This window comes from Melospiza melodia, chromosome 3, assembly GCF_035770615.1.
Source record: "Melospiza melodia melodia isolate bMelMel2 chromosome 3, bMelMel2.pri, whole genome shotgun sequence".
Lineage (NCBI taxonomy): Eukaryota > Metazoa > Chordata > Aves > Passeriformes > Passerellidae > Melospiza > Melospiza melodia.
The window spans coordinates 109,646,816-109,666,868 of NC_086196.1; the positions used below are offsets into that span (position 1 = coordinate 109,646,816).

A 20,053-nucleotide genomic window follows, 5' to 3' on the forward strand; every position below is an offset into this window, starting at 1 on the left:
GCTGTCGACAGCACAAGGAGGTAGTGACCTAAATTAAGGGACAAAGCTTTCCAAGCAGGAACTCTGACACTTGGCTTTAATCTTTTGTCACAGAACATGTTGCAATGTTTCTGACTCCCCTAGAGGAGCCTGGCAGTGAAGGATGTCAGTGCAGCCAGGTAAGAATATCTCTCAACCACAATTACTGAGGCAGAAAAGTATAAAATAAAAAAGAAGTTCCCAAATAGATTTACAGCAGTTTATATAAAACAGGTGTGTAAAACATTTCAACTTTTCACATTTAATGCTGTACAACCTTGTATTCAGAACAGGAATGCCATTCAGAAATGGCACAGGCTGTGCGTCTGCAACAACATTTGTTAATTTAAAAGATGAGCTCACAGATGGGAATTAAGAGAAAATTATACAAACCATGGCATTATACACAAAGCAGACCTAATTTGACCCTAGCTGGGCTGTTCACTCTTCAGTGTGCCTGTCTATATCCAGTTGTTAATCCTTGGGATTTAGCAATACAGACACTACACAGGAAGGATCACGAGTTGCCATTTCCATCCACAATGCTCAGGATAATTACTAATACATTAAGCCAAGAGCACTCAGACCTGCTGTGTGGGGCCATTTCTGGGACTTGGGAGTGTCTGCATCACCTCTAGAAACCAAGGAAAGGAAAAGCAACCAAACTGCAAATTCCCTAAAAAACATACCTTCAAGTCCTTAGAGTCTAAAGCAACTAAAATGTTATGATACTGATGTTATCTCATCCTGCTTCCCTTCAGCTCCAGAGGCAATGCTGAGATGATCAAGTTCTGTAAGTAGTTGTTCTATTCTTGCACCAAATGGTGTCACATTTGTCACCACCACTGCCTGCTCACCTGCAAGGCCTCCTGGGGTACCCTGGAGCTTAGGGCAAGCTGACCAGAGAGCATCCATCACAGAGATGCCTCTTCCCAGAGAGGTGAAGAAGGGGAAGATGAAGAAGCTGATGATGTGAACCAAACGCCTGCTGTGATTTCTCAGTGCTGCTCATCGCCCTTGGTGGCTCCTGTGCCTTGGCACCACCCCAAACTGGGATCCCCAGGACTCACTCCTGCTTCCCTTGGGAATGGCTCAACCGTGCCATTCATTACCCACCCCAGCAGTTAGTTTGTATCACTGTTTTATTGCTGTGTGACAACAAGAAACAAAGGACATGAGTGCTCTCAGGACACTTTGTTCATAAACTGGAATCCTTACATTAAACAGTTTCTCATTCCTCCCTGAAACTGAAGGTGTTAGTTGTATACAAACATCCAGCAATTTCAGGGGGAAAAAAATCAACATCCGAAAAATTTCGTTTCAAGCTAGAAACTAGGCATAAATTAAGCACTTGATTAAAAAAAAAAAAAAAAAAAAAAAAAAAAAAAAAAAAAAACCCAAGGAAGACAAATTTCAATCAGATGTTGTATTTTTTTTAAAGACAGCGTGAAAGCAACTACTGAAACATCTGATAATTCCATATAGCCTTGGATGAGGGTTTTTCTCTCCTTTACAAAACTTGAGTTTTATGAATTCCCAGCACACACACCAAGCATTTTTTGAACAGGAATCAGATCCCTAATTTAAGGTCTAAACTAAAAGATTGCCCTTCTTTTCCCAGCCCAAAACCATGCTCACTACAGGTACTGAAAAGCTTTAAAACATAAAAGCACTGCAGTACTTTGGCATACTGGGGAGAAGCCAGGGGTGTTGGGAGAAACCAGGGGTGTTGTGCATCTACTGAAGCAGTTCTTTTTAAAATCACATTAGAAATTCCAGCTGACTCTGCTCCAGCTTAGAAAATAGAAGTTTGCAGTTATGGAGGCACCAAATGAGGCAGTTCGATCGGCTGCACCAAGGACACCAGAGGAAGCCCAAGGTCACACGAGCTGAAGCAAGGGAGAGTTTTTTAAGGAATGACTGCAGTGCTTGACTTCCAAACAACTGGGTGGAAAAGTAGAGTACTGAACATAAAGGACTTCATGTCTCAAAAAAGCCTGACACCTCAGTCACAAATATTGTAAATCAAAAGCGACTCTGACAAAGGGGAGAGAGAGTGATGGATCTGACTCTATTATTAGAAGATTAATGAATTACCTTATTATACTACACTATGTACATTTGATTTAAACTGAATTTGCTATGCACTTTTGTTTACAACTGTACAGAATTGCATTTATTTCTGAATTTTTTTGTGACTGTCTCACTTATACACTTTCTCGGCCCTGACAGGCCAAGGGAATAAAACATCTTTACTTTGGGTAAACAATTTTTATATTGCATTTTACTTCAGCACAACATAGGCACAGCAAGCAAGATAAGAATTGTGTTTTCTTTATTCTCTGCTTGTTTCATAGTTTTTCTTTGTTTAGAGGGCACATGAATACCACAAGTCACAAATATTTCAAAAATTCACATTGGTGTGAAGTACAATTTGAGTACCCCCAGCACAAAATGTATCATTTTGCTTCAACTTTTTTATTAATGAAGTCCAACTACAGCCACTAAGTCAGGATTGTAGCACACCCAGGAACAGGAAGGGAGCTTAGTAAGGAAAGTAACCAAAAGAAGGACAGAAGAGGGCATCAATTAAAGAAAATCATAGGCTATTTTATAATCCTCCATCTCTCTCCTGCACATCAAGCAGCCTTACCTTTGCCTGAAAATCTGACCCATTCATTGCTGAGCTCATCAACTGGATCATTTCATACAATTATACAACAGTTCATACAATTACAACTATATTAAATACAAAAGTCTCAACATCTGCAAATGCATTTTCAACTGAAAGTAAAATATTTAAGCCTAGCTCTTTAACAGAGCTAGCCAATGACCACACTCTATTCTGGCTCCTGCTTTGTTGCCACACAAAACAAAAATTAAAAACAAAGTAAATTTTTTTAAAATCCAAATCCAGAAGAAACCATTTCCAAAAACTAACCTGAGCAAATACAAGTCTTATAATTCCCATCCATCCACAAGATATCATTTCACATCAAAGGCCTTGAATCACTCTTCTCCTTAGATCAGAGGGCCTCAATTATTGATTAAAGTGGGGGGAATAGAAATGCAATTTACTTTTCAGCTTTGATGGTGTTTCTGCAAGGATCAGACTTCTCTTATTCCTTAGTTATTATAAAGCTGATGTCACATCTTTGGAATTAAAAGAGTGCTAAATTGGATACTTTCTAATTCATACACTAATAGCATTCAAGTATTCAGGTGTCAAATATTAGAAGAACACTCTTATATGGGCCATGATGTAAATTAAAATACACTTAATTAATTCCTGAAACTACCTGAGTTAAAAGGGACACGTTTCCTCCCGCCCCACATTTCTAGGGAAAAATCTTAACTCTGATCATAAAATGTCAGCAATGGGCAACAATCAGCAAAACTCAGTCCCTTATAAAACATAATCAAGAAGAGAATATATTACAAAAATAACAACCCTATTTTTCACTATTGTCTGGACTCCTAACTTTATGGAGGCTTCCTGCACAGCATGCACTATACAACAGAAACCATGGCATCTATTCACACACTATTCTTCAGCTTCAAAGCACTTTATGAGCAGGAAGCCATGACACAAGCAAGCAGTTTCCTACTTTACAGGCAGGGAAACTGAGGCACACAAGGAGAAAACAGCAGAGCCAATCCCATTATTTGATAGCCAAAAAAGGAAAACTGCCTCTGGAAAATTTGATTCATTTTGTTACTTTGCATCAGAGCTAATAACATCATTCTGTAGCTCATTCTTTATTAGCTGCATTTCAGACTGAAACCTAATCCCTTCAAGCACTCATTACCTGTGTTCAAGATTTTTTTATTTCCATAACACAGCTAAATAATGGTTTTAGCTTACATAACAAATTTTCTCAGCTGTCATTTTTAAGGAAGCATTAGAAGTCATTCTTTTAGGTCTTTTCAATTAATTTACATCTTTTTCTAAGAATTTAAATCCTGAACTAAAATGTAATTTTAGAAGCTAGTTTTAGTTAACTGAAAAACTAGCAACATAGAAATTTTAGAATTAATAGATTAACTATCACATTTTAAGTACAGGTGAGAGAAATAACTGCTTTTACCCACAGTTTAAACTACTACTAAGCCTTCCCTGATAAATACAAAACCCCTCCACACAAAGAGTTTTAAATTTAAAAGTCTTGCATCTTACCTAGTGGGAGCAGTGATGCTGTACCTTCCCAGATGGCTACAGAGAAATCAGTGGCTAAAACAGATATTTTTGCTGACTTGATGCAACTTTCTAAACAACAGAAGACAGCCTGCACAACAGCACATTTTCCTGTTGTGAGAAGCAGCAGTCAGAGCTGGTGCACAGTTACAGCTCTCCATTCAGTGCAAACCATACCACAACAACAGAGTAATTCAATCATTCTTCTGCATGAACTTCCCCAGACCCTGAAAAAGCTGTCCTTCCACAGGCAACATCCTCCCTAAAGATTAAGGTAAGCAAAAGATTAAGGTAAGCAAAGATAATAATAGACTTACTAGAACACAGGCACATGGGATGCCTGCAATCCCTGATCCTTTTCAATGAGGGTTCAAGAGAAATGCAGAATAAAGTTTAGTGCTTGCCTCCAGCCACACCCAAACACGGAGAGTTCAGCTCTTGCCATCTCCTCACACTCCACTCTGTTTATTCTGCACTGGCTTTGGGCCATAAATATGGGAAAGGAAGTTATGATGCAAGGTAGGTGGAGTACAGTAGGAAGCACCATGGGATTGTTCAGATTATTCCCAGTCTATATAAAGCACAGCCCTTTTCCCTTCTCATTGTATCACAGCAGAAAACAAGACTGAGCTTTTACTCTCAATGGCATGGTATTATTTAAATAACAAACTTAAAATACAAATGCATAACAAACTTATTGTTTATCTTTAACAAAAATGTCAATTTTTTCCAGGACTTAAAATACAACGTACATCTATGTGCACTTTGCTGCTTTCAGCTCATTTTTCCATTCCTCAAAGAGAAAGCTTTCCCCTTCCTTTTTTTCCTCCTCCCTCTTTTCCTTAGCGTAGAGAGAACAGAATGAAAGCCATCTGCTTATGGTATATGCTAGTTCAAGTGGGCAAAGGCTACAGCACAAATGCCACACTACATTTCTATCAGGCATCTGAATCATCATGATGGAAATATGAAGAGCTGCAAGGGAAACAGCCCAAGTTGTGGCCAAGTATTGTTACTGTCTGAAATTAATGGATGGATGTTTGCTCTCATTCTACTTCATGGGCTGCAACCTCAACAACAGAACTCGTCACTGCACTTCAGACTTACTAATGAGGAATATGCAATAACAATTTTCCTGCCAAATCTTGTAGAAAATAATTATCTTAGATTAGCAATTTTGATTTTGTGAAGTCTATCAGGACTGGTAAACACAGGATTTCTGACCTACATCCTCCCTTCTTTCAGCTGAGCATAATGCACCAAGTCTTTCAGAGCTTTCCAAACAAAGACTTTTCCTTTGAACCCAAGCTACATTTTCCAGCTTGACATTTTTCTTCAGGCATTTTCATACACAAGAAAGCAAAAGTCCTCCCACAAGCCAGACACCAGAAAGGTCTATGCAAATAAAGCTCAGTATTTTGGATGAACACTCAGCACAGGAGCAACCTAACTCCCCACTCCTTGGCTGGGCTACCATGTATCACACAAGGCAAGAAAATATCAAAGGAGGCTTTTAAAGCCACCCATACTTTTACACTGCAAGGATCTACTGCAACATCAGCATTTAGTAGGAAAAAAAAAAAATCTGAAAGTTTGTAGTGGGTTGACCCTGGCTGGATGCCAGGCTTCCACCAAAGCCTCTCTATCACTCCCCTCTGCAAATGAATGAGGGAGACAAAATATAATGAAGGAAATAAGGAGCTGGAGATCATCCCCCAAATGTCACAGGCAAAAGGGATTCAAATTAGAGATGTTAAATGGATTTGTGATTTAAAAACTCAGAGCATGAAAATAAGAAGTACAATAAGACCTTTCCCCCACCTTTCCAGCTCTAGCTTGGAAAGAGCAGCAGTAAAGGGAGATGGGAATAGGGACTGTGGCCAGTTCATCACAGGCTGTTCCTGCTGCTGCTCAGGGAGAGGAGTCCTTCCCTGCCACAGTGAGGGTCCCTCCCATGGGATAAAGATCTCCATGAACTTCTCCAGTGTGAGTCCACCACCCCAGGTAAGAGTTCTCCACAAACTGCTGCAAGGTTGGTCACTCTTCCAGAGCTCGGTGCTTCAGAGGCACAGCCTGCCCCACAGGTCCTGCCAGGAAACCTGCCCCAGCATGGGCTCCTCTCTCCACAGGTCTGAAGGTCTCTTCCAGGAGCCTCTTCCACCATGGGCCTCCCACAGGTTCAGAGCTTCTTCTTCATGCCCCTGCTCCAGTGGGAGTCTCCTCCATGGGCTGCAGGTGGATGTCTGCATCCCCATGGACCTCCAGGAGCTGCAGGGGCACAGCTGCCTCAGCACAGTCTTCACCACAGGCTGCCAGGGAATCTCACTCCCAGTGCCTGGAGCACCTTCTCCTCCTCCTGAGCTGACCTTGGTGTCTGCAGAGCTGTTCTCTCACATATTCTCACTCGGCTCTTCTCCAGCCATAATTACATCTGCACAGTATTTTTTTTTTTTTTGCTTCTTCCTAAATATGTTATCCCAGAGGTGCTGCCACTATTTCTGACTGGTCCAGCCTTGGCCAGCAGTGGGTCCATCTTGGAGGCTGGCTGGAATTGCCTCTGCTGGATATGGAGGAAGCTTCTGGAAGTTTCTCACAGAAGCCACCCATGTTTCCTCCCCCACCAAAACCTGGCTATACAAACCCGATACAAGTATAAAAACCAAACAAATTGGCCTGTAAAATATATAAAATACATTGGTTTCAGTAACACATGTAGGAAACCACAGCCTTTTACTGAGCACACATTTGCCAACACCAATAATCCACAGCTCCTTCTGCTCAGACCTGGATCCACTTGAATTTGCACCAATGTAGTTACACAACTGCAGAAATCCAGGGTAAACAAACCCTGCATATATTCTTCACATTACACCACACAGCAGCACGTTCACAGATCCCTGTCACTGCCATCTGTGCAGCTCCTCTCCTTCAACATATTCCCTTCCACCCCAAAATACTCTTTCCCTTTCTCCCCAAATCCTTCCTCATGGATCCTTGCAGACACCACTTGTGCACTGCTGGACATTTTACCATCAACTCCTGCAAGCTGGCTGTCAGAACAGCAAGCCCACACGTGGTGTTTGGACTTGTACTCTTGGTGTCCTACTTGCAGCTTGCTCCTCCTCCTGGAGCTGGCAAAGGAGAACTGGATCTTTGGAGGTTTGCCCCTTCAGGCAGACTCTGCCTCATCTTCTGCATTCAGCACTGAGTTATAAACATTTTACACACAAGCAGAATGAAATTAATGTTATTTTCAGGCAGATAAAAAATTATACCATGTAATTCTTACAATAGATATGTACTACAGCAAAGGGGAGCAGTCCAACTCATCCAACATAATCACAGGGGGGTTCCAGCTGCTCCTCCTCCCATTCTTCAGCACCAAAACATGGGCTGTTCCCAATGATCCTAAAGCCAAAGCAACATCCAAGCATAGTGAGTGGGGTTATGAACTCAAGCTCAAGCCTGAATCATCTCAATTTTCTGTACTTACGTCAAACGCAGAGGAAGTCTTTGTACAAAAGAAAAAAAAGGTAGTAATAACTTCATAAAGAAAAATAAAAAAGAAAGTAGGCTGCTCTTGCTGTAATAGAGCTTCCCCCCATTGGGAATAAGTGTTATGGTTCCTTCAGCCTCCTACATGGCCAGAGGCCAAAAAGGGGCCACAGTAAATGCTCCCTGTGGGGACTTGGGAGAATTGCAAATCTCAAGACAGTCCTTTAAAATGCAGGTACTTTCTCACAATGAAAAGAAAGTCCAGTTTTTTTCCTGGTAATAAAAAAAGATTTTGTACAAGACAAGACTCTTCCTGGAGAAAAACAAAAATAGATATGCATCAGGGATAAAAGCATTTTTAACACCACCTACACCTAAACAACACAGGCTATCACAGGATCTGGCACCTTTCCCACCCACACCACACCTCCCACTGCCTAAGACACCAACTCTTCCTGGGTTTAAAAACTCTCCTTTTCTGCTTTTTCTGCCAATTTGTAATAATCTACCAATAAAAAGACAATCAGCATTCACACCAGGAAGCAGCTCCACCTCAGCCCACCAGAAGACACAAGGCAAAGTCACATTTATCATACAGCAAGTGCCTACCCATACATCAAGCACATTTATAACCTAAATTCTATTTACTGATACCAGGGGGCTGTGCTGGTGGGAGCACCTATGGGGGGAGGGCAGGGTATGGAAGCAGAAGAGAGGAATTTCTTTTTTTGTGAGTCAACGTATCTAAAATGGTATTAAAAAAAGAAAAGAACAAGAGAGCAGAAGATTTGTGATGTAACAGCAAGACAAAACAAATCATGTAGCAAGTCAGGGGAAAAAAAAGCACAGAACACTCATTTACTCCAAACCCAGCAACTTCACAGAGCTCTGTGCCAAACACTGCTGAAAACACATTGTATTAGTCACTCCTCCAGGAAAACAGCTGTCAAAACCTGTGTCCTACCTCCATAAAACACTCCAAACCAAAACACTCATGACACACACAGGTAGGTCAGAGGACACACCATTCCTGGCAGCTGAAACAATGACATATTTAACCACACAGATTAATCCCAGTGCAGGAAAAGTCACAGGACACACTGGGCTGTTCTGTGATGCAAGCTGACCAGTCTGGTGCCCTAAAATGCATTACTACAGTGGTAAATTCAAAAGCATTTTAGCCCATCACAGCCTGAGCTGACATCTCCTTTATGCTCCAATTCCAGAAGGTGCTCTTCAGCCATCTACCTGCAGGACAAGCAAAAAACCAACCAAACCAACCCAAACTAGCAATTTCAGACCACACAGCACAACAGTGTACCTATTTATCACTTTCCAAATCTGCTCTGTCTTCCTACATATTTGCTATTACAATGTAGAGGCTTCCTTGCTCCATCTTCTAAATATCACCAGAGTAAATGCTATGTTTTTGTTAGTCCAATTTAATTCTTGAAATGAGTGACAACACACAAAGATGGTGCAGAAATTCCCCTGTATTACCAACTCTCAAGGGAGAGTGTGGCATTCACATTATCTGAAAAAATCCCTTCACCCAGGATTTTCTCCTGGGAAGGTGAGAAGCCTCAGAGAAAAGGAAAACAATTCTTCTCTCATTTGCTTCTCCTGTGTTTTGCTCACATGTGGAATGTGTTTGGAGATTGTTTACCCACAGGTGATTGTTTCATTGCATTCTGGTGTGAGTTGTTCTGACTCATTGGCCAACTGGGGCCAAGCTGTGTCAACACTCTGGAAAGAGTCATGAGTTTTCATTATTATCTTTTTAGCATTCAGTAAGTATCCTTTCTGTATCCTTTAGTATAATTTAGTATAGTATTCTTTAATATAATGTAGTACTATAAAGTAATAAATTAGACTTCTGAGAACATGGAGTCAGATGTTTCATTCCTGCTTTGTTGGGGCATTCCTTGTAAATACCATAAAGGTAGGAAGAAGATAAGGTATCATCTGACTGCTCCCCAATGGAGAGCTGAGGCACACCAAAACCCTCCCAAATCCACATTATTTCTGATTGCACAGCCCCATGACAAATCACCTCCACCATGGAAGTTTTTAGCTCCTTTTTGCCTTTATTTGCTACAAACCATCACTCAGGTCCTTACTAAATTCAAGGGGAAGCTACAAAAGCCACGTGGCTTTGGGTGTGGATGAAAACCAAAGGAACAAGACCATCCATTTGAGCAGCATCCTACTATTAAATTTATTAGGTGTAATGTCACACCACACCTTTGCAGAAGGGCAGCCCTTCCCAGCTCACCACCAGCTCTGGGTGGGTACACACCCCTACTGCATGGCAATGACCTTCACTTGTCACACCCAGGACAGACAGCACTGCAGACAACCAACACAGCCACCAGCCATGCCAGAGCTGGCCAGCACCAAATGCCTGTGCTTGGTGATCACACCTATGTGACAACAGCTGATTTTTATTATTATTATTATTATTAAAAGCCATAAAGGAGGAGTTTTGTCCTACTTCTTCTGGGCTGCAACACACAGAAGTCATGAGCAACTAAAGCAGCAGCCATTCGGTTGGCACAGAGGACACACTGAGCATTTGCAACACAACAGATGGATCTTTGTTGTTATTTTGCAGGTTAAAAGGGATCAGTGGGGCTAGTCCAACACCAGAAATGATGAATGGCCAGACAGTCTCAGCCAAGCACTTTACAGTAACAGGATATGTAAAACTCCAGCAGAACTGGGAAGGAGAAATCTTGTTCCCTTCAGTCAGCCCATGAGCCCAAGCAACCTGCTTGATCCAACCTTTGCTCCTGTGGAGCTCCACACATTTTAACTTGTATCCCAAACATTCAGGCACTCCACCAGACACTGCAGAAGGGTGGCAGATTGTAGAGCTGAGCACTGTCTGACAGGTTTTATTTAAGTGCTCTCACTCCCCACAGCTCTCTCCAGGCAATAGCAGCTCTGTGCAGACACAACTGAGAAGTGAAGGGACAACAGTTCAGCAGAGCAAGGCAGCAGAGCTTGCTGGGTGGCTTTTGGCTTTGCAGGTTGTCACCAAAGTCATGACAGTAAACAACACAGTGTTGTACAGAATGGTGGTTGCTTAGGTGATGTTACACCTATTTTAAATGAATTAAACAGAGCAGAGTTTAAACAAATAACATTCATATTATGCCAGGCTCCTCTCGCTTCAAGAGATTCAGAAGTTGTCCCTTTCAGCCTGGTACTACTTGGCTGCTCATTCAGCTTCCCTGGAGGTAGAAAACCTTCTCTTAGCCAACACTGCTAAATACTATTTGCAAGAGAAGTGCCCTAAATAACAATGTTTTTCTGCAACACTGGTAAATCACTCTGATAAGGGCCTTGTGGGCAAGACCTAAGGACAGCACAGAGGGACACGAGTGCAGAGGCAAGAAGCACAGAGTGCTGTGCCCATGGCTTCCCTGCACAGACCTTCCCTTGCAGCAGAATCTGTTCTCAAAAGGCTGGAAGATGCAGCATGGAGAGGCCACAGGGCAGCATGACAGGACAGCAACACTTCAGGAACACAGCCCGGACATGAGGCATGGCAGAGTCCCTCTGCCACCTTGGTATCTCACAGCAGAGCTCCCTGCCATTCTCCTGGGGGATTTGGTTCATTTTTGCCTGGTCCCTTGCATTCTGCCTTTCACAACTCAGTGACACCTCCCTCATTTCACTACAGCCAGAAATCAGTCATTCCCTGCTATGGAATGAGCTTCTCCTGAACACTTGATTACATTGAGAGACACACAGTTGTACTACAGCTGAGACCAGAGAAGCTCTAACAAATTCTAGGAATGCCATCCTTTAGAGGGTCTTCCCTGGCTTAGGACATCCAAAGATGGCAGGAAAGGGTTTCATTTGTCTGGAGAATTCAGGCAGGAGCTAACAATCACCAATGTCATCTTATTGCAAAAGTTCCATAACTTCTTGGTGATTTCTCATGGGCAGCTTCTCACAGCACTGACTACTTCTTCACAGCACAGCCAACAAACTCCAACTCTCTTCTCAACCGCCTAACCCACTTTTGTAACACTTATTTTCTTACTGGAAACAGCTGTGGCCTGTTCCTAATCTTCGGTGATTGGTACAGCTGCAACTCCTCAGGGATTACACTACCTTCTGCACTATCTTTATTTTCTTACATTCTACCCCTCCACAACTTCCCTGCACAGACCTTCCCTTGCAGCAGAATCTGTTCTCAAAAGGCTGGAAGATGCAGCATGGAGAAGCCACAGAGCAGCATGACAGGACAGCAACACTTCAGGAACACAGCCTGGACATGAGCCATGGCAGAGTCCCTCTGCCACCTGGGTATTTCACAGGAGAGCTCCCTGCCAGTCTCCTGGGAGGTCTGGTCCGTTTTGCCTGGTCCCTTGCACTCCCACTCCATCTTTCAGATTCAGTGACACCTCCCTCACTCCACTACAGCCAGAAATCAGTCATTCCCTGCTATGGAATGAGCTTCTCCTGAACACTTGATTATGTTGAGAGACACACAGCTGTACTACAGCTGAGACCAGAGAAGCTCTAACAAATTCTAGGAATGCCATCCTTTACAGAGTCTTCCCTGGCTTAGGATATCCAAAGATGGCAGGAAAAGGTTTCATGTGTCTGGAGAAATCAGGCAGGAGCTAACAATCACTGATGTCACCTTATTGCAAAAGCCCCATACCTTCTTGGTGAGTTCTCATGGGCAGCTCCTCACAGTACTGACTCCTTCTTCACAGCACAACCAACAAACTCCAACTCTCTCCTCACCCAGCTAACCCTCTCTTTTGTAGCACTCATCATTACTGGACACAGCTGTGGCCTGTTAAGGGCAGGCCTGTTCCTGATCTTTGGTGATTGGTACAGCTGCAACTCCTCAGGTGTGAAATTACCTTCTGCATTATTCTCTTATGCTCTATCCCTCCACAAATCACTGCTCTGTGTGATTCAGATACTGACCTAGGTAAGATTCTGCATTCAGCACAGCAAATACTGAGAGAACAGAGTGAAAAAGGTCTGTGCACACTCCTAAAAAAAGAAAAGAAAAGGAGAAAGTGCACTAGACAAGCCACCACTCAGGCAGCAGGGAAATAAGCAAGTTATAACTGTGCACAGGTATGACAAACAGCTGAGTAAGAGACCCAGCTACAGGGAGTAAAAGCCCTCCTCTAAATTCATATTATTTACTAGCCCAGCCAAGTTGCACAACTTCAGCTTTGTTCAGCAAAACTAAGGAACAGGAGGGTGAGATTCCTGTGTCTTGCTGAAGAGGCCTGTGGCTACTGAAATTCAGGAAGGGGACAGTCACCTTGTAGAAGTGAAGCCTCCACACCTTGAGAATGCAAGAAGGATAAATTACAGCAGTGCTTATGTGGAGCCTTCCAGCTCCTTGTTCACACACTCACAGGCTGCTGCTACACAGGAGCTGCTCTGGTTTGGTGCAGAACACAGCTCAAATACATTAAAAAAAATATTTTTACTCTTTTAAATAACAGAAGGAAAATTAAATAAGAAAAATACACAATTCCAGAGACTCTCCCTTAGCCTTCAATTGAAAAAAACAATGCGATTTAACACCCTAATGAAATAGAGGAAAACCAGTAATCTAAACTTAGATCTAAATTACTCCTTAAGTAATTAAGTTTCATAAAGTAGAAGTATCAAATGACAAGGAAAATCTAACTTATTCAACAAAAAAAAACAACATGAAACCCACACACTGCTTCTTATCCAAGACACATCTTAAACAGTGAAACAAGAATATTTATTTTATGTATTTTAAAGGGTTTGCGAAGCATCTCTTTCAGGGCCCATTCTCAAGTGTGGAACCCAATGAATTACCACCAGAGCTCTCTCTCCATTTGTCATTAACCCTGCAAATCATTTAAATGCTGATGTTGGATATGACAGACCTGTATTCCAGCTGCACCACAATGTCCCAGTTGGTTTGACTCTACAGGTCCTCCACATCCCAGGCTGAGCTCACTGCATGACCTCTAACAAATGGCTCAACCTCCCTGAAGGTTCTGCTCACTTTATCCAAAGTTATGATCCACAGCAGTTTGCATTTTACAGATCAAATGTTTGATACAGAATAACTCAATGTCAGAACCTTTAAAGTCACCTTCTTGTCAATTCTGTGGGAACATGTCCATGTTTTTACATGAGTTTGGGTATTATCACCCAGGTACACTGCAGATAAAGGAATCAATTCTATTATCAAGAGAACACGCTAAGTGATAACTGCAGTACAAGCTTGATTTTAAAATGTCTATGCTTTACTTTGCAGAAGCATGAAATAAACACACTAAAAGAGTTTTAAAACAATGTAAAACCCTAGACAACTGCACTAAGTTTTCCTCTAATCTTTCTTTTAAAAATAAACACCAGTAAAAGGTAGAGCATTGCACACAGCCATTTATCAAAGGTTCATATCAGATTAAGACCAGGAAGCATCACAGCAGTATGGAATCAATTTGTACAGAAACTACATTACCAGCTCAGCAAAAAAATTCTTGGTATTAACACCACAGAAACAAAACCCAAAGGGTTCATCCTTAAAACACCAGTGGGGTCAACATCCATGTAATCCCATCCCTCTGGTGAAACACCCAATGAGTACAAGTGCATGACTAACCCTAAACAGCAGCAGCAAGATCCTGAACATTAATGATTAACTAAATGCAAACAGCAACAGCAGAAGACAACTTTGTGCCCTTTAACACGTCAGTCACAGTTGCTGCTCTGTCCCAGCTCACTGTTCCCTCCCCATGAACATTTATCCCAAACTGCAGCAAGTTATCCAACGCTGTTTTAAACAACACTTCAGGTCTTTCATGTTCCACAGACAAGTCTGAAACCTCTAAACCAGTGAAGCAGTAGTGACTAAGATAATTAAGTACACTTCACGTGATGTCCAGGATTTCTGGTGACCTTTACTCACAGTATCATCCCTCTGTTTGGGAACTGAACATCAAAAAGACTTTGCCTGACTCACAAGTGACTAAGCTGACAGAAACCAGGCCTCAAGATAATAAAACTGAGAGCAAAGAGAAGATTTATCTGCTCGTTACCTCCTGAATAGGAGCATCCTCCAGTTCCCAGAGCACTGAGTACCTCTCACATTTCACAAGCCCAGACATTAAGAGGATCTTGGCTGTTCCTTTGAAGGGAAGGAAGGGCAAGGAGGCAAGAAGTCCTTGTTCAGCTGCGCCACCAAGCCACAGCAGGCAGCCTGAGCCCATCTTGTCAGGGTTAGCCACCAGGGAGGCTGTGTGGCAGCAAGGCAGGACTGTGCAGTAATTAAACCAACTCCATAACACACACAGGAGGCAGAGAGCAGTCCCCAAGGCAGGCTGCTGACAGGGACAGGGCCAGGCAAACAGAGCACTTTCAAGAGTTTCTCCATCAATAATTTGAAAGGAATGCTAGGCACACTGCCATGCCACTAGTTTATTCAGTGGAAATAACCTTTATACCTGCCTTTTTAAAGTCCAACTGACTTGCATGTAAATTAATGCCACAAAGGAGATCTGCTCCCCAAAAAAGCAGAGATCCCTTCTGACAACACTAGGAAGGAGAAGACAAAACAAAATTCTGTGATTTATCCATCCATCCCAAACTTCATGACAGCATATTAGCCCTCAAAAGTGTAAATGCAAGAGCCCCACAAGGCACTCAGCCCCTGAACTGTTCAACAAATCAGAAGAGGCATCACTAACTATTCCCACGGTCACCACAGCTTGATCTGGTATGAATCTGTAATATTGCCCTTCCCCCATGTCTGATAAAAGCCACACAAAGAAACAAAGATATTAACACACTGCTGTGTAATAGAACACAAATTGCAGGTAGAGTGCTATGATATTAAAAACTACATAGGAGAAAATAAATGCATTTAAAACTACTCCAGGAACAATTATTCACTGAACAGGAGAAAAAAAGAAAAAGTAAAAAATATCTTGTTGTAACAGCATGAAGCAAAGGGAGGGGAAAAAGAAAAAGAGCACTCTGGGAACCTCAAGGCAGTGTTTTCTATTTTTTATAACAACAGGTCAGAGTCTGTAAGGGAAGTCCAAGAGGTTTGAGAAGTTTAGAGCTAAGACAGCCCAGCAAAACAATCACCTAAGCTTTATTTAGCATTCTAGACAGAATACTTAAACACTGAGTACCATATTAAAGTGTTTGAACATAGCATTAAAACTTTTAAATTATTAAGATTAAGAGGATATTCAGTTAAAAGAACACTTAATAAACTAAATCCTCCAATTAGATGAAGATATACAGCATACTCTTTGAAGAGCTCACAGCCTGAAACCCCATTCCTGCACTGAAATCCATGAAAGGGGCCAAGGAAAACAGTGTTAATGACTGATAAACCCGATCAGAGATAAATAATTAAAAGACCACAGGAACAGCACTGAGATCCTACAGCTCACTTATTCCTCTCAAACTCTGTTGGGGGTCAGTTTGTTTATAAACTTACAGCTGCTTATATTACAAAGCACAAGAGATTCACTTCTGCTAAAAGTTCTTTAGTTAAACTACCAGAGAAGTGCCTCCTACAAAAATTCCCAGAGACAGACTACCTCACTAACTCAGAATCCATACAGTAGCTCCAATTAGCTGCAAAACAGCTTTAATTTTTAAATAAGGGTTTTTTAAAGGTGAAATGTAGAGATATCCACAAACTAGTGAGCATTCTGCAGTGAAAATATGTACCTGAAGTGCTCACTGGATGTGGTCACTCCATGAAGATCTCTTGGACAAGATGTTAGACTTCAGAAGGAAAGCACTACTCCTTGGGGTATCAAAGTTGCAGCTTTCAAGTTACACTTGAAAGTTTAACTTGATTAGAAAAGAACATGTGGTTATCAAGAACTCGGGTGTCAGACATTTCAGTCATTTCTGATGATAGAAGGCAAAACTTACAAAGGAATTAAAGTGCTCTCCAGTTTGCCAAGTTAGTCCCTAACAATACAGCTCTGGGTCTGGAATCATCCCAGTTTCAAGAGGCCCCAGGAACCAATGCACATAATTCAAACTGAAAAATTAATAATTATCTAGACCAAAGGGGGTTGATCTAAAAATTCTCTGGGTATTAAAGGGTAGCTCAATCTACCACATCCCACATTCTGACAGGAAAAAAAAAAAAAAAAACCCTAACATTTATCCAGCATGCATAATGACCCAAATTATTTCTCAATACATACTCCTTTTAGGGTAATAATGTAAAATAAAAGGAGAGATACCAATTATGCTGTGGAAAAATATGCTATTTTAGAAAGTGCTTCCAGCTCCTTTTCACTGCTTAACAGTACCAGTCACACTCCCACAAGCCTTCACAGATGAAAGGTGAGACAACCTCTCACAGCTTGCCAGCATTAACCCTGTTATTACCTTCATCAGTACAGCTACACACAAATTACTTCTTAGCACAGCCTCGTGCAGACTTTCAGTCCCACTGCCCTCACATATGGTTACAGCAGCAGTTCAGCTCCTATCTGTCATTACCACAAGGAAAACATTCCTATTTCAGGGTAGTCTCCCAAGAGCATGAGTAGTTGTGCTGCTACAGCAATTTCCCAGCTTTCCCCTGGCAGCTGCTCAGAGGTGAATTCCTGGCTGGGCTCACGTTGCCTGCATTTCCCACTTGGGGAACAAACTGTGTTGTTTAATCCTTTGCCCACACTCTATTCTGGAGCACAGGAGATGGACCTGGAGCTGGGAGTTAAAAATCATATAGAGATGATTTTATTTGTAGGGTGGGGAAAAGAAGGAGACATCATAAACTTTAAGAAACAAAACATTTTGTAGATGGTTTAGGGCCAGCCTACTACTTCTCATACAAACAATGAAGAAAAAGATACTGAAGTTATGAACACTGCACTACTGAACAAATAAAAGAGCCCTCATGTCCAGTTCCCTCCCTTCTTCCAACCCTCCCTCTCTGCCCATCTCAAACTTTTTTTATCTGAAAAAGTGAGAGGTTTTTTTATTATTACCTAAAAGACAATGAGGAAATCTGGAGAAAAGCTTTTTAAGCTGAATTAAAAGTCCTAATACTCAAAATACTTACATTTTTATTCCTTAAGCCACTTATCAACCCTCACAATCCTTTCATTATTCGCAGTAAACACAATGTGAAAAGGCCGTATTCACCCCTTTATTTACGTGTGAAACACCAGAATCCCTAATGAGTTGAGTCATCAACCAAAGAGAAGTTGCAGCCACCGGGGCAATGCATACTCTGGAACTTGTCACCTGCGAATGCTGATGGGACAAGGCTGCGCCTGTTTGTTTTCTCCTTTATTTGAACTCAGTGACGAGGAACTCACCAGCAACAGCATCTCTTGAAGATTTCACTGATATACGAGGGCGCTTACCTAGCTCAGTTTTGACATGGATTGAATCAACACCTTGTTATATTTACTGCTTGTTTTTCTAAGTTTTTACAGGCAGACAACACCACTGTTGACAGACAACACACTGGCTATTTAATCTAGTTGGGCTCATATTGTGTCTGTTCCTCCCTCATTAGCCAGAGCAATCGTCACCCAGCCTTCTCTAGTGTTCTGCGAGATCAAATTATCGCTCATTATTTCCTCCTAATTGCAGAGGAAGAACCTCACACCTATAGCAAAACAAGCCTGCCTGAAACACCCACATCCTTCCAGCACGGATTCCCAGTTTCACCTTTCACTACAGCTCCTTTGATTGCTTCAGCCAGTTCCTTGAAGAGTTAAACTAGAAATAATCTTTAATACAAGAATGCTGTTGAAAGAACCACCTATGCGTGCAAAGCTACTCGGTAAGACAGGCCACACCGCCCGGGGGAGGATGGCAGAGAGCACACTTGAAAGCACCCTCAGCTAGGACTAAATAGGTATTAAGCTCGTCATGATTTTCTGTACATACTCCAGTCTACCAGAACAATAGAATATGGACTTCACGGGGCATCCCTGCCACTAAACCCAGGGATTTAGTGGCAGGTGTACCTTCAAAGGAAACTATTTTACGTCACCGCTTTCGCATGTATTGCGCTGGAAACTAAGGAAAACTGCAACTGACAAAAACGGAGCAGTTTTAAAATTCATGGCAAAACTCCTTAGAGGAGGCGGTGCTCCGTGTGCCCTTTGAAAGTGTTATAACAGAGCCACCTTCCAGAGCCGGGCAGGTTTAGCACACACCGCCGCCAAGAGCTCCCGAAACTCTGCCGGGGAGGTGGGGAATACCTGCCCCGAGAGCTCCGCACCGCAAACAACGCGGGCTCCATCTTCCTCCTCCGGCATCCCGGGCACTGCACGGCAAAACCACACAAACCCCCAGAAACAGCACAGCTCAAACCAACTTTGAGAACTTCGTACCATTACGAATAAAAAAAAAAACACCCAACCAAGCAAACAAAAAAAAGAGAAGAAAGCAGGATCCAGGCGAAGTGCCCACTAGCCCGCGGGAGGGCGGGGAAGCCTCATGCCAGCCGTATCCCCCAGCAGCGGCCGAAGGAGAAGCCCCGGGCGCTGCGGGCCCCTCTCCACCCCGCGCCGCTGCCGAGGCCCCGCGGCCCCCCCGGCCTGGCCCGGCTCCAGCGGGCCCGTCTAACAAGCTGATCCCGGCGTGAAAGAGGAAGAAAAGGAAAACCTGGGAGGGGGAGGGGAAGCCCCTGCGCGGCCGCGGAGCCCGGACCGAGCGAGGGAAGGCGGGCAGGGAACGCCGGAGGGAAGGAGAGTCGCCTCCCGCCCCCCTCCACGGCCGCAGGATCCATCTTCCCTCCCGCTGCCCCGCTCCAACTTTCCGCTCGCCGCGGCCCGGGACTCACCGGCATCATCTTGGAGCCGAACCGCATGGGGGCGGCCGGTGGCGGCCCCGCCACCCGGAGCGGGGAGCGGCGGCCCGGGGGGCGGAGGGGCTGCGCTGCTGCTGCCGGGACGACCTGTTGCGGGAGGCGCCCGGCTCGGCTCGGCCCAGCCTCCGCTTTGTTCCCACCGGGAGCCGCTCTCCCGCCGCCGCCGCCTCCACCCCCGGCTCCGCTCCGAAACTAACCCCGGCCCGGCAAGGAGGAGCCGCCGCGCCCCGCCCGCCGCCCACCCCCGGGAGGGGCCGGCCCACCTCCTGCCCCCGCCGGGGCTGCCGGCCCGGAGCTCCATGAGGGAGGTCAGAGCGCCCCGGGCTCGGCGCTCAGCGGAGCTGTGACTATACGAGGTCCGTGGGAGTCCCTGCGGGTCACCCGCTCCGGCACGGCGCTCGGAACGCGCGGGTTTCGGGGCCCCACGGAGGGCAGGGGCACACGGAGCGCGGTGCGCCCTGGATCGGCGGCGCGGTGGAAGCCACTGGCCAAGGTCACAGCAG

At 43.7% G+C, this 20,053-nt stretch overlaps 1 protein-coding gene across 3 annotated transcripts in view; it reads right to left on the minus strand.

Moving 5' to 3' along the window:
- TP53BP2 (tumor protein p53 binding protein 2) overlaps positions 1-19,614 on the minus strand; it is a 55,959-nt gene extending 36,345 nt beyond the window's left edge. For 2 of the 3 annotated variants that reach the window (XM_063152553.1, XM_063152552.1), the window contains exon 1: positions 19,524-19,614. In XM_063152553.1, coding sequence (XP_063008623.1) covers positions 19,524-19,550 — 27 coding nt within the window. In that variant the 5' untranslated portion in view covers positions 19,551-19,614. Of the gene's footprint in view, positions 1-4,530; positions 4,667-19,523 lie in introns of those variants that run through there. The other variant, XM_063152555.1, reaches the window with a different exon arrangement.
- Positions 19,615-20,053: the final 439 nt, after the last annotated feature.